This window comes from Galeopterus variegatus, unplaced genomic scaffold (assembly GCF_000696425.1).
Source record: "Galeopterus variegatus unplaced genomic scaffold, G_variegatus-3.0.2 Scaffold3476, whole genome shotgun sequence".
Classification (NCBI taxonomy): domain Eukaryota; kingdom Metazoa; phylum Chordata; class Mammalia; order Dermoptera; family Cynocephalidae; genus Galeopterus; species Galeopterus variegatus.
This window is the reverse complement of record NW_007729587.1, coordinates 124,415-139,197: the sequence shown is the minus strand read 5'-3', so window position 1 is coordinate 139,197 and position 14,783 is coordinate 124,415. Positions and strand designations below refer to the sequence as shown.

Here is a 14,783-nt window from a genome sequence, read left to right as displayed (position 1 = left end):
GTCTTTTGTCTTTTTCCGTGTCCGGCGACGGATCGCAACCCTCAGTGTTGCCCCCGTACCGGACCGGGGACCGGCAACGGGATTGCAACCCTCGGTGTTGCTCCCGCGCCTCGCTCAGCCAGTGAGCGGGAACCGGTCCGTATGTGGGATCCGAACCCTCGGGCGGGAGCGCCGCCGCGCTTCCCAAGCGGCGCACTATCCATTGCGCCACCAGGCCGGCCCCTCTAATTTTTAATAATAAAATTTAATGGCCCTTTCAGCAATTTTGTGATTTACTTTAGTGACAGATTATGAGTTATCTTTTAACATAAAATATTTCAGTACCACATTTCTTTTTGAATCTTTTTTTGTTCTGGCAGCTGGCCGGTATGTAGATCTGAACCCATAACCTTGGTGTTATAAGGCTGCACTCTAACCAGCTGAGCTAACCAGCCAGCTTTCAGAAATTTTTCTTCTAGAAATTTGCATAATGGTTTGCATAACAGATTAGCTTTCTCACCTGTTTTTTTTTTATTATCTATAAACACTGATACTACACAATGATAAAATATTAATTAGGTGACGATGAGTGGTTGTAGTTTTCTGATAACTTTTAGATAGGTTGTGTTAGTTTTTTTTTTTTTTTTTTTTTTTAGGGGCTATCTTTGTTAGAGAGTGGGCAGTCTTTTAGGACTGCTTGCCCATTTTTGACCTGTTCTTTACGCTAGGTGTAACTATGACCTCTGAAAAAGTTCACCTTTTTTCTCTAGTTTTCAGAGATAGAATAAGATATAACTTTATTCTATTAAACAATAGGAAGAAGGAAGATTTAAGTTCTAGCCAAGAATAGAAATGTGGTATATTTTAAAATACTGTAGCTTGGGGACCATTTTCTATATTTCATGTACGAAGAAAAGAAAAATAAGGAAAAGACCTGGCCTTTTATGGTTTATTTTTTTTTTTGAGTAAATTTGTCACATTCTGTCTTTAATAAGGGATTTGCAACAAAGCATTGCCAGAGAACCTAGTGCTCCTTCAATTCCTACACCTGCATATCAGTCCTCTCCAGCAGGAGGACAAACGCCAACTCCTCCAACTCCAGCGCCAAGAACCATGCCGGTTAGTAAGCAGATACGGTTTTAAAATGGAGGTTTTACATTAGTGACAGCTTGCTTACTCTAAAGGATGAAACAGAATTTACATTGGAAGGCTCTAGTGTTACCACATGCATCAGGTGACCAACCTTCTGATGTTTTGCAGTATGTGGAACGCAGTATCACTCACGAATTCTTGCCAAAAACTGTTTAACCTGAGTCTAATCAAGCCTTTAGAACTAACTTTCCATTTACAATAATTACAGTGATAAAATAAGAAGTTAAACTGTGCTATTAGGAAACAATTGGACAAATCTAGAACATGGGGCATTATGTGAGATACCTGGGTTGGTCTTTTCTAAAAGCGAATATCATAGATAGAAAAAGGGGAGGGGAAGTGTATTCTAGATTAAAAGAAATGAAAAATTCTTTGTAATTAAATGCAGTACATGAACCTTGATTTGATTTGATTTTGGGTCATAAAAATGGCTAATGCTTTTTTTGTGATAAATACTTGAATCTGAATATTCGATGATCCTGGGGAATAATTGTTAATTTTCTTAGGGTGAAAATGGTATTGTGATTATTTATGTAGGAGAATATCCTTATTAGGACTTGAGTGTTTAAGTTTTAGGGCTGGTGTCATGAAGTTTGCAACTTGCTTTCAAATGGTTCTGCAAAAGTATAGATGGGTGAATATATGAATATAGCTATAGATAAAGCAGATATGGCAAAATGTTAATAGCTATTGAATTTCATTGGAAGATGTGTAATTTTTTATTATACTATTCTGTTAAGTTTTCTGGTGTTTGAAAAATTTCATATAATAAGTTTGGAGATAGGAGGAGGTTATGGTAATAAACTGTACCTGTGCTTCTTCCTTCCACCTCAAATGTCTAACAGTTGGTGGAGGCAGTAAATGATTAAAATATTAGGCATCAGAAAAAGAGCGGTAGCTATGGAGTTTCCACAGATCGGAGAATTATTCCTCAACTATGATATATTTCTACAGTAATAAGCCAACATTGAAGAAGGGGAATTAGAAATACATTTGATTGGATTCAGAGTTTCCCATGTCTTCATTTATTTTAATTATAGCAATTTGAGATAAACATGAAACATTTTATAGTCAATGCTTACTTTTTTCTTAACAGCCTTCTAAGCCCCAGCCCCCAGCCCGACCTCCACCTCCTGTGCTTCCAGCAAGCAGAGCTCCTCCTGCTACTGCTCCGACTCCAGTGGGGACTGGGACTGCTACAGCAGCTCCATCACAAACCACTGGCTCAGCTCCCCCTGCACAGGCCCAGGGACCACCTTATCCCACCTATCCAGGATATCCCGGGTAAGGCTGAAACATCATATATCCTACCTAACGAGTTGGCTAATGTTATTTCTAACTGTTTAACCTTTTAAAAACAGGGTTACCCCTTCTCTAAATGGAGGTGTCATGAATGAATAAGCTACATTGGCAGTTTATCCAGAAATATTGTTTATAGCCATATCCCAGGCTTTAAAAATTTATGTTTTTACTTTTTGCAGATTGAGTTTATATTAAATAAGGCTTTTCTGTAGGGAATTTAGTATGTGTTTCCTTGGTTTTCTTTATTTAGGTGATAAGCAGATAGGTGCCTTTTATGAGCTTATTGTAGCAAGACTGATAAAGTCTTGTTAACATACTCATACTTTGAAATCTTGGCATTTAATAAAATATTGAACAGAAATTTAATTATGGAATGTACTTTCTTAAAAGTTAGTCTTTGTGGTAATTTCTTAATCTTAAAAAATTCAGACTTTTGACTACCATTTAAGATGTACTCTAAAAGAACATTATGTCTTTCAAATATTAGAACTTCATAAACAGTAAATTTATGGGGATTACAGTGAACATTGAGTCTTGTGAAACACAATGTATTTAGACTATTAGTTTTGCCACATTAAAATGAAGGGTCTCCATTTTTATTCCTTCTTTAATAGTTCAATATTTAATCTTATTGCCTTCAACAGTATTATTTTCTGGAGAGTGTTCAACACTCGATATTCTTTCGTTTTCCTTTCTCCAATAAGCACCTTGAAACAGTTCTTTTTTCCCCCCTCTATTGTTTTCTGATAGACTGCACAATAGAGAAAAATGGTTTTCTTGAAAAACTTGGTTTTAGAATAATTATTGTACGTTTCATTTTCTAGTATTTCATTTACCAATCTCTCTGATAGACTGCACAATAGAGAAAAATGGTTTTCTTGAAAAAACTTGGTTTTAGAATAATTATTGTACGTTTCATTTTCTAGTATTTCATTTACCAATCTGGTTTTTTTATTTGTTTTCTTCTCCCATTAGGTATTGCCAAATGCCCATGCCCATGGGCTATAATCCTTATGCATATGGCCAGTACAATATGCCATATCCACCAGTGTATCACCAGAGCCCTGGGCAGGCTCCATACCCAGGACCCCAGCAACCTTCATACCCCTTCCCACAGCCCCCACAGCAGTCTTACTATCCACAGCAGTAATATGTCTGCTCAGAAGCTCAGCTGGTTCAGATCAGAGAGAAAGAAGTACCAAGCCTGCAATAAATGTACTAAACTCTATGCTTTGGTTAATATAATACTCTACTGTACTGAATGCAGTGTATAATTTCTGTCTGCGGCTAAAAGCTGTGCCCCAGTTCCACATTTGATTGCTCATGTGAGATTTGCTGCTGTTGCAGTATAAACACTAGGTATAGAATTTGAAATAAATTGCATTACAGTTCATAAAAGTTGAAAATGAGAAATTAAATCTGAAGCTATTATACTTTCTACATAAGACGTGGTTGGGGCATCAGATACTTATAAAGATGGTGTAAGTACTGATAGTCAAGAAAACTGAGTTTTCTTTCTCCTTTGGTTTATTGATTTGGTTTAATTTCCATTATGCTATTTTGCGTAATCAAGACATTGTAAATCTTATAATTTAAAAATAAATTACTTAAGAACAGTTGTCATTGTTATGTTTTGTCATTGATTCTCATTACTGTCTAATTTCTTTCTGGCATTAGTCTCTCATTTTGTATGTACGTAAGTTAAACAGGTAGTATGTTTTAAGTGCATGAATAGTGCAAATCAGTAGGTTCAAGGACATTTTATAGGCAAACCAAAAGAATAGTACTGTAATTTATCTTTTATATGCTGATTAGTAAGTCAATTTTGACATTTTTTGAAAAGTCCTATAATATGGAAGAAACACAAATACTACCAAAGATTCTTCAAATAAATATACAAATAAATAATAGTGTATTTAGTGTTTATTTTTTGCTTCTTCAAGAAATTGATGCAGATTCTGGGAATAATTCTTTCATTTTTTTCCCCTTTAACTTGGTGAAAATAAATCAATGCATTGACAGTACTGTCTAATATAGTAGAATTGTTTGGAGAAAATTTACTGAGCCCTTCTATTCCATTTTCCTACCCTACTGTCTTAACTTAGGAACATTTAATGGACAGTGTGTATGAGTAGATTTAACCCCTTTCATTTTCTTTTTGCTCCTAAAAGATTGGAATATTTTATAATTCAGGGACACACAAAACAGTTGTTGGGAACGTGTCAGTTCTGGAATAGGCTGTGTATATAATACGAACCTCTGCTATTAGGATATCTAATCACTGTATAAACCTCAGTAAAAGTAGCGAAGACATGCATCATGAGATAAGAAAATGAGAAAGAAACGAGTTGCCTAATGTCACAGTGGGATCTGTTCCGGTGGAGTTTGTTTCTGAACACATTAGGTGTGTGAGCAAATTTCTAATGAATCATTTATGTTTATTATCTGAATTTTAATGCCGGCTGTTTCTTGCTTTATTGTTTCGTTTAACTGATACTGTCACTTGGCCCACTGTTTTCACTGACAGTTTGGATTTGTATTTTAAATGTTAGACCGAAGGTATGATTGTAAAAGGAGTGAATTGGTTTAAAAATATATGTGTGTTTAAAAAATCTTTGTTGTATCTGGAAAACATGAAGGCATGTTGATTCAATATAAATTACCTTTGATTACATGGATATTGAAATTGGTTTAAAGTCTAATCTTAAACCTTGGCAAAAATAGATTTTTATATATTATTGCCAAATTTTAATACTTTGAATTTATCAAAGTGTGACATGGGCTTGTTTTTGTCTTCTGTAAATGGTATTTAAATTCTACATTCTTATTACTCGAGGTATCTTATACTAACGTAAGACACAGTGAAAGTTAGGGGTATTCAAATTGCTAGTCTATAATTCTTACTAATGCAGAAAAAAACAAAAAAATTGGCCTGAATATTCTCTTGGGGAAAGAGGGCTCCAAAGGAAAGGGTAAATTCATCAGAGGGCCAAAAGAGAAGATAAGACCATTTAGCCCATTTCCCGTGCCTAAGCTGGGCCTGCTCCCAGAGAGCCACAGGAAGATCACTTAGAAACTCTAGGAAAGGAAGCTCCACAGCCCCTCATGGCAGCTTCTCCCAGCACCCCTGACTTGCTCAATGTTGTTAGCAAAGCCTTTTTATGTAGCATCGCAGACCCATTCTTTCTTGTCAGTTCACTCATCCTTTAGATACTTTCTTTTAGTCACGCCTGACTAGGTACAAATGACCAAGTTTCTGCAGCCCTTTGTTGCTAGGTTTGTCCTCATAGGCCTATCTAGTTTCATCAAGGTGACTCATAGAAGCTTCTCTTATGTCTGTTTTACATTCTAGCAATTAAGAAGTAAGCCCACACTGGGAGAGTTAACGAAGTTTTTAATCCTTTGTTTAGCTTCCCATAGAAGCTTCTCTTATGTCTGTTTTACATTCTAGCAAATAAGAAGTAAGCCCACACTGGGAGAGTTAACGAAGTTTTTAATCCTTTGTTTAGCTTCCCATATTCCACAAAATACCCTAAAAAGTTGTGGATAATGCTGTTTATTTGGAGATAGGAGAGTGCCACTCTGTGGTTCAGGTATGTTGTACCATGTTTCTAATTAGGCTTTTTTGTCTTCCTGAACTAAGGAAAGGAAAACATCACCAGACCATTTGTGTTGGGCTTTGGAATACTATTTTAAAATGGATTATACTTCAAATTATGAAGCTCCGCATAGAGGAACTAGTCAGAAGTCGGGAAAAAACTAACTTCTTCCTAGTTGGAGACAGATGGCCTGACTGCTCAGTCTGGTGTAAAGTATTGGTCTACAGAAAGCTACTTCTATACCACTTGGTCTTTACTCTCACTTAAGAAAAACAGTCATATGTCACTATAAACCAATCTTTGTGAAATATACCTTAACCATACCCCAGCTTCTTTGCACTTTATAATCCCCTCCTCCAAATCTAAGGAGTTATGGAAAAAAAGGATGGATTTCACAGAGCCTTGTGTTCCTAACATTCTATCCTAGTGTCAGCAGCCTTTCTAGTCAAAACAAATTGAAAAAAAAAAAAAAAAAAGTTTTCCTTTAGAGCTTTAAAGTTTGCAAAACTGCTTTGTATACATTTGATTGAAAAAAAAAAAAAAGTTTTCCTTTAGAGCTTTAAAGTTTGCAAAACTGCTTTGTATACATTTTCTAATTTCATAAACAGGATACTATATAATTTGTTAAGAAGATTTCAGTTTGCTAAGGGTTAAGGGGGAATTTTTTTTTCCTTTTTTAAAATCAGTATATCTTGAAGAATCTTGTTGCAACCTAGTGGCATCTTATTTTTTTTTTAAGACTTCTGCAGTTATTGATTCACAATACAGAACAGGATACAAAGTAGGAAAAAACCCTGCTGTAGTGTTATAATTGCTGGTTTAAAAATAGACTTTAGAACTTAAATGGTTGATTATATGATTTACGTGGAAGAGCAAAGAAGGAAAAATTATATTTTTAAAGAAAGAGAATATTCAGGCTTTATTTCTGGTATGAAGTTTATATTTTTAAAAATATCCTATATTATCACACCAGAGATTTAGATTCTTTTCTGGCTACAAACATTGCTGGTGGTTGGATTATTTTTTTATTGTATTCATTTCTCTTAGGGGGAAAATTGTAAACAAACGAAAAGGTTCCAGATGATTGTATCCTAGAAATAAAATTTGAAAGATTCTTACTTCCTTGGAGTATGAATTCTTATTTAAAGTGTTTATCCTTCAGCTTTATGGTTTTCGTAATTTCTTTGACAAACAGTGGTTTGGGAAATGTAAAAACACCCACTTTGGCTAAATGCATGAGACTACAAAAAAAAAAGGAAGACAATTTTTTTTTCTTTTTTTTTAATAGCTTTCAACTCTGTAATTTAACTATCATGGATGAACCATGTTTTTCATTACTTATCATTTGCCCCAGTTCTTTCAGATGAGTATTCTCTTCTTCAAGTGCCATTTTTGGGGTTAATTCTTGGAAGTGTCAGGAAGATTACCATAATATTCAGTTGATCTGGAGAGGCGGTATGGTGAAATGTATTCATCTTTTAAAACATTTATATATTCGTATTTTCTTCCCAGTTCTCCCATGTTTTAGAGTCAGATTTGAAACTGCATTATTATGTAGCTCAGAATACACAAGTTTTATTAGAAAATGTGTTGGTGATGTATATCTTTCAAATTTGTTGAAGTTGAACACACTATCTCCAAGAATGAATCAGTAGTCTGATACCCCTGTTATACTCATCTATATTCTAATATAGCAATTCGGCATAGTTTAATCTTTACTTTTTTGTTTTCATTTGTTTGGCATCTGGGTTGGAGAGTAAAGAGTTCACATTGAGGGATTGGGAACCTAGATGAGAGAACAGCGGGGATCCAAGGAACCCTCCCTGGAACTTGGGTTCTGCTACAGTCTGAATGAAGGTGACTGAGAAGCCCTGCATACTTTAGCAGCTACCCCTCCTTCAGGGTGGGGGATTGGCTTCAGAGCTTCCTGTGAGCAGACTGAACTTTACTAGAGCCTGTCCACCAGAGAGCTGCTTGCCACTGAGCTACAGGCCACAGGCTACTGCCTACTAGTGTCCCCGCCCACTGACTGGTCTTTGTAGGTTATCATTAGGGGGCACATCCAAGTTGTCTGCCTTTTCTGCTTATTGGCACTCCTGCCTTGCAAGGAGCCTGGTTTCTGTCAGTTTTATGGCTCCTGATACCCTACTTTTTTGCTGTAAGTGGCTTAAATCCTTTCAACTAATGAACACAAAGTGATACAGGTGAATGGGTTCAAGTCTATTACCATTTAAGTTTTTCTGTATTTTTAATTGTTTTAAGTTTTACACATTTTGAAGCTGTGTGATTCATATTCATGTCGATTATATTTTATTATTAATATCACCACCCTTGTCTTTTTAGATGCATTAGTGGATTTTCTGACTTAATATGTGCACCTCCCTTAGTTATAGATGTTTAAGTTTAGTTACTTAGCCCAGGTTTTTTTTTGGTAATAAGAAAGTTTAACAACTTTGTTAAAATTATAATTTATATGGTCTTTTGACATCTTGTTTGGTAAAAAATATTTTGTCATTTCCTTTTCTTATCTTTCACTGCTTGGATTATATTTTCTTTGATCTTTCTAGTTGTTTGGAACATTAGTCATTCATTACCTACAAATTTTGAAGCAGTAATACTCTATTTTTTTTCTTCCCATATTCAGCCAAATCTTGTTTCTTATAATGTAAACAGACTCCTATTGTTGATGCACTAATATTCTTACATTGCACATCTTCACTTGGTTATAATTGTTGACCTTTGCATTCAGTTTTATATTATTCAATTTACAAAATATGTAAACATGGTCTATTATAACCTGGGTATAGCTGGGCCTCTTCTCTCCCTTTGTTGGAATGGCCTTTGAGCATTCAGGAGGTTTGGTCTTGTTGTCTCTTTTGCATCCATCTCCCTCAGTGCGTAAAGCCTGTGGGCTTCTCTGTTGCCAGTAGGCACCAGTGATTTCAGATGAGGGACTCCCAGTGGGGCCAATGCCCTCTTTCTCCACTGGAACCTGGAAGAAAGGGATTAAAAAGATGGCTGCTTAAGCCTTCCTCAGCCAGCCCACCACAATGCACTGGGCTGCATAATGTGTTCTTTTAGAAATTAGTATACTTTTTGAATAGGCAATATTCACATAGTATATATTCCAAAAGGTAAACAAAGGTGTGTGATAAAGAGTAAGTGTCCTTCCTGCCCCTGTCTTTTGACCCAATTTCCTTCCTCAGAGACAGTCTCTGCCATTACTGCACACAGTCCAGATTTTGTTTAGGCTTATCAACTCCCAGAAGCAGGTGTGCTATGACCTTGTGTGGAAGGGAAACAGTGAATTGTGACAGTGCGTCTAACACCAAAATCTGCCCTGGCTTTTCCTTCTTTCATAGGGAACAAAACATTTTTAGCTGGAAATCTTACAGAGTTAATTCTAAGTTCAGCTACACCTGACATTATTGCTAATGACATGTATCGAATAATCACTCACCTCTAATCCCACCATGCTTTATGACTTTTTATAATTATCCAGAGCATGTATCATAATTTTTGACAAAGATTTGCATTTTTGACTATTTAATTTTTCAGTAAGAAAACTTTTAACATTGAATCATAGAAAATAGTTGTACCTAAAAAAGGAAACAGCGTAACCACACTTAATTTTCTTTTGACTTTTTCATAGGCAGAATAATGGGCCTCTTAAATATATCTATGTCCTAGTCCCCAGGACCTGTGAATATTGTATTAGGCTACATGGCAAAGGAGAATTAAGTTTGCAAATGGAATTAAGGTTGCTAATCAGCTGACCTTAAAGTAGGGAGGTTATTCTGGATTATCGGGCTGGGCCCTATGTAATCACAAGTTTCTTAAAGGTGGGAGGAGGAGACAGAAAAAGGAGAATGACTCAGCCCAATACTGCTGGCTTTGAAGATGGAGGAAGCGGCCATGAGCCACAGGAAGTGGGCAACCTCTAGAAACTGGAAAAGGGAAGGAGGATTCTTCCCTAGAGCCTGCAGAAGGTCACAGGTCTGCTGACACCTTGGCTTCAGTTCAGTGAGACCCATTTTGGACTTCTGACTTCCAGAACTGCAGGATAATAAATTTGTGTTGTTTTCGTCTACTTAGTTTGTGGTAGTTTATTAACAGCAGCAATAGGAAATGAATTATACTCAGTTTGGTTTATTAATAAATAATATCCTAGTTTTGCTCCCTGGATTATGCCAATCATACTGTATCCTCCAGCTTCTCTCATCAGCAGAAGAGTGGAGATTTACAACATAATGGTGATGCCAGAAAGGGCAAGTAGACCCAAGTGTTGGTTTCACCATTTCCCTTTAATGAAAGAGTATCTGTTTCCTAAAGAAAGATTCGTTTCTTATTTTATATTTTGTTTTTTCAAAGAGGGTCTTTATGTTATTCCCTAACCATATCCATTTCTTTGATCACTATTGGAGTTTTAAGAAGGGAAATACAGCATAGAAGGAAGAGAGGGTATTCTGCACAAGGGAATGTACTTTAAAACTTACACAGTAGTGTTGTGGAGGAGATGTCTGTTGCTAAATCGATTTTTTTTTCCTTATAGGTAATGTTGTACAAAATTTTAACCAATAGAATTGAGGTTTTTCTTCAGGCAAAGGTCTATCTTTAGTGAAATTACCTAGTAATATATGAACCTTTAAAAGTTAATAGACTTTTTTTTCTTTTTTTAGAGCAGTTCTAGATATATAGAAAATTGAGTGGAAAACAAAGAAAGTTTCCATATACCCCCTTGCCCCACCCACAGTTGCTCCTATTATGAACATCTTGCATTAGTGTATTTTGTTAACTACAGTTGAGGAACCAGCATTCACACATTATTATTAACTAAAGTCCATAGTTTACATTAGGGCTCATTCTCTGTGTTGCACATTCTATGGAGTTTTGCCAAATGCACAATGTCATGTGTCTACTATTACCATATACAGGAGTTTAAAAATCCCCTAAAAATCCCTAAATGTCCTAAAAATGTCCTAAAAATCCCCTGTGATTCACATATTCACCCATACCCCCTTCTCATCAACCCCTGACTACCACTGATAGTTTAACTGTCCTAAAAATCCCCTGTGATTCACATATTCACCCATACCCCCTTCTCATCAACCCCTGACTACCACTGATCTTCTTAGGGTCTCTATCATTTTGCCTTTTCCAGAATGTCATATAGTTGGAATCACACAAGACGTAGCCTTTCAGACTGACTTCTTTGCACGTAAGTTTCCTCCATGCTTTTTGCAGCTTGAAAGCTCATTTCTTTTTAGTGCTGAATAATATTCCATTGTATGCATATACTGTATACCGCAGTTTGGTTGTCCATTCATCTTTTGAAGGACATCTTGGTTGCTTCCAGGTTTGGGCAATTTAGAATAAACGTTTGTGAGCAGGTTTGTGTGGATGCAAGTTTCAGCTTACTTGGGTGAAAACATAGGAGTATGATTACTGGATCATGTAAGACTATGTTTTGCCAAGCTGTCTTCCAAAGTAGCTATACCATTTTGCATTCCCACCAACAATGAATGAGGGTTTCTCTTTTTCCACATCCTCATCAGCATTTGGTACGTCAGCTTATTGGGTTTCAGCCATTCTAATAATGTTTTTCACAGAGCAGAAGTTAATTTTAATGAAGTAAAATTTATAAATTTTTACTTTCCTGGATCGTGTTTTTGGTATTATATCCTAAAACTTAGCTTATTTTCATTTTTTAATTTATTTTTTTATTGTAACATAGTTGATTGTACATATCTGTGGGGTACAGAGTTGAATAACAATACCTGAGTAAAATGGGTTATGCTTAAATAAGGATATTTAGTATATTCAACATTATGCAATGTAATTGTTTTTCATCTTCCTTTACCAATTCCTCCTTTTCCCCTTCCACTCCCCCTTTCCCCCTTCTGGTAACCTCAGTTATGTTCTATCCTTTTAAAAAATTATTTGTTTACTTTTTAGTTCCCACTTACGAATGAGAACATATGTTCTCTATCTGTGCCTGGCTTGTTTCACTTAACACGATTTTCTCTAAGTTCATCCATGTTGCTGTGAATGGCAGTATTTCATTCTTTTTTATGGCAGAGTAGTATTCAGTTGTGTATATATACCACATTTTCCGTATCTGGTTGTCTGACGATGGATATTTAGATTGGTTCCATGTATTGGCTATTGTAAAGAAAGCTGCAATAAACATGGGGGTGCAGGTATCCCTTTGACATGATGATTTCCATTCCTTTGGATATATACCCAGCAGTGGAATTGCTGGATCATGTGGTAGTTCTATATGTAGTTTTTTGAGGAGCCTCCATACTGTTTTCCATAATGACTGCACCAATTTACAGTCCCACCAGCAGTGTAGGAGGGTTGCTCATTCTCCATGTCTTCACCAGCATTTGTTATACTCTGTCTTTTTGATAATAGCCAGTCTAACTGGGGTAAGATGATATCTCAATGTAGTTTTGATTTGCATTTCCCTGATGCTGAGTGATGTTAAGCAATCTTTCATATGTCTGTTGGCCATTTGTATATCTTCCTTTGAGAAATGCCTATTCAGCTCCTTGTCCATTTTTAATTGGGTTATTTGTTTTCATATTGTTAAGTTGTGTGTGTTCACTCTATATTCTGGATATTAATCCTTTGTCAAATGCACATTTTGCAAATATTTTCTCCCACTCTGTTGGTTGTCTTTTGGATTTTTTAATTGTTTATTTTGCTATGCAAAAGCTCTTTAGTTTAATATAATCCCATTTGTTTATTTTCCCTTTTGTTGCCTGTGCTTTTGGGGTCATTTTCATAAACTTTATGTCCAGTCCTACTTCCTGAAGAGTTTTCCCTATGTTTTCTTTTAGGCAATTTATAGTTCAGGTCTTATGTTTAAGTCTTTAACCCATTTTGAGTTGACTCTGGTCCATGGTGAGGGATATGGGTCTAGTTTCATTCTACATATGGATGACCAATTTTCCCTGCACCATTTATCAAAGAGGCAGTCTTTTCCCCAATGTATGTTCTTGGTGCCTTTGTTGAAGATCACTTAGCCATAAGTTTGTGGGCTGATTTCTGGGTTCTCTATTCTGTTCCATTGGTCCATGTGTCTGTTTTTATGTCAGTACCATGCTGTTTTGATCACTATAGCTCTGCAGTATAATTTGAAGTCAGGTAGTGTTATGTCTCTGGCTTTATTTTTTTCCCCTCAGGATTGCTTTGGCTATTCAGGGTCCTTTGTTGTTCCACATGAATGTTAAGATTGTTTTTTCTATTTCTGTGAAGAATGTCATTAGTATTTTGATGGGGATTGCACCGAATCTGTAGATCACTTTGGGTATTATGGATATTTTCACAATGTTAATTCTTCCAATCCAAGACTATGGAATATCTTTTCCATCTTTTTTGTGTCCTCTTTAATTTCTTCCACAGTGATTTGTAATTCTCCTTAGTTAAATTGATTCCTAGGAATTTTATTTTTTGGTGACTATTGTAAATGAGCTAGCTTTCTTGACTTCTTTTTCTTTTAGTTCATTGTTGGAGTGTAAAAATGCTACTGATTTTTGCATTTGATTTTGTATCCAGCAACTTTGCTGAAATAGGTAATCAACTTTAGTAGTATTTATGTAGTTGTTAGGCTTTTCTGTATATAGGATCATGTCATCTGCAAACAGGAACAGTTGGACTTTGTCTTTTCCAATTTGGATGCCCTTTATTTCTTTCCCTTTCCTGATTGTTCTGGCTAGTACTTCCAATACTATGTTAAATAGGAGTGGTGGGAGTGGGCATCCTTGTCTTGTTCCTCTTCTTTTTTTTTTTTTTTTTTTTAATTGTACATGTCTGTGGGATGCAGCATTGAATATCAATACTATTGTGCAATATGTGATGTTCAAATCAGGATAATTAGTATATTTATCATTATACAGTGTAATAAACTTTTGTGACCTATTATGAATTCTTCCCTTTTCCACTTTCTGCTCCCCCTTTCCCACCCCTGGCCACCTCGGTTCTGTTCTCTTCTCTTAAAAAGTTCAACATATTATTGTGATTGTTGTATCATTTAAAAAATTTATTTGTTTATTTTATTAGCTCCCACATATAGGTGAGGACATGTAGTATTACTCTTTTTGTGCCTGGCTTATTTCACTTAACATGATTTTCTCTAAGTTCATTCATGTTGTTGAGAATGGCAATATTTCATTCTTTTTTGTGGCAGAGTAGTATTCCATTGTATAAATATACCACATTTTCCTTATCCACTCATCCAATGACGGGCATTTAAGTTTGTTCCAACTCTTGGCTATTGTAAACAGAGCTGCAATAAACATGGGAGTACAGATGTCCCTTTGACATGAAGATTTTTATTCCTTTGGGCATATACCCAGCAGTGAGATTGCTAGGTCATATGGCAATTCTTATCTGTAGTTGTTTGAGGAAACTCCATACCATTTATCATAATGGCCACACCATTTTACAGTCCTACCAACAGTGTAGAAGGGTTCCTTTTCTCCGCATCCTCACCAGCATTTATTATTCTCTGTCTTTTTGATAATAGCCAGTCTAGAGTGAGATGATATCTCAGTGTGGTTTTTGATTTGCATTTCCTAGATGCTAAGTGATGTTGAGCATTTTTTCATGTGTCTGTTGGCCATTTATATCTTCCTTTGAGAAACTTAGCAGTTTCATACCCCAACAGTGAACTAACAGAAAATGAAGTCAAGAAAGCTAGCTCATTTACAATAGTCACCAAAAAATAAAATTCCTAGGAATCAA

The 14,783-nt window shown here is 35.8% G+C and overlaps 1 protein-coding gene across 4 annotated transcripts in view; it reads left to right on the top strand.

Moving 5' to 3' along the window:
* Nucleotides 1-4,052, top strand: part of PDCD6IP (programmed cell death 6 interacting protein) — a 74,496-nt gene extending 70,444 nt beyond the window's left edge. For all 4 annotated transcript variants that reach the window (XM_008585172.1, XM_008585171.1, XM_008585169.1 and 1 more), the window contains 3 exons: nt 975-1,098; nt 2,228-2,415; nt 3,409-4,052. In XM_008585172.1, the coding sequence (XP_008583394.1) occupies nt 975-1,098; nt 2,228-2,415; nt 3,409-3,583 (487 nt within the window). In that variant the 3' untranslated portion in view covers nt 3,584-4,052. The remainder of the gene's footprint in view (nt 1-974; nt 1,099-2,227; nt 2,416-3,408) is intronic.
* Nucleotides 4,053-14,783: the final 10,731 nt, after the last annotated feature.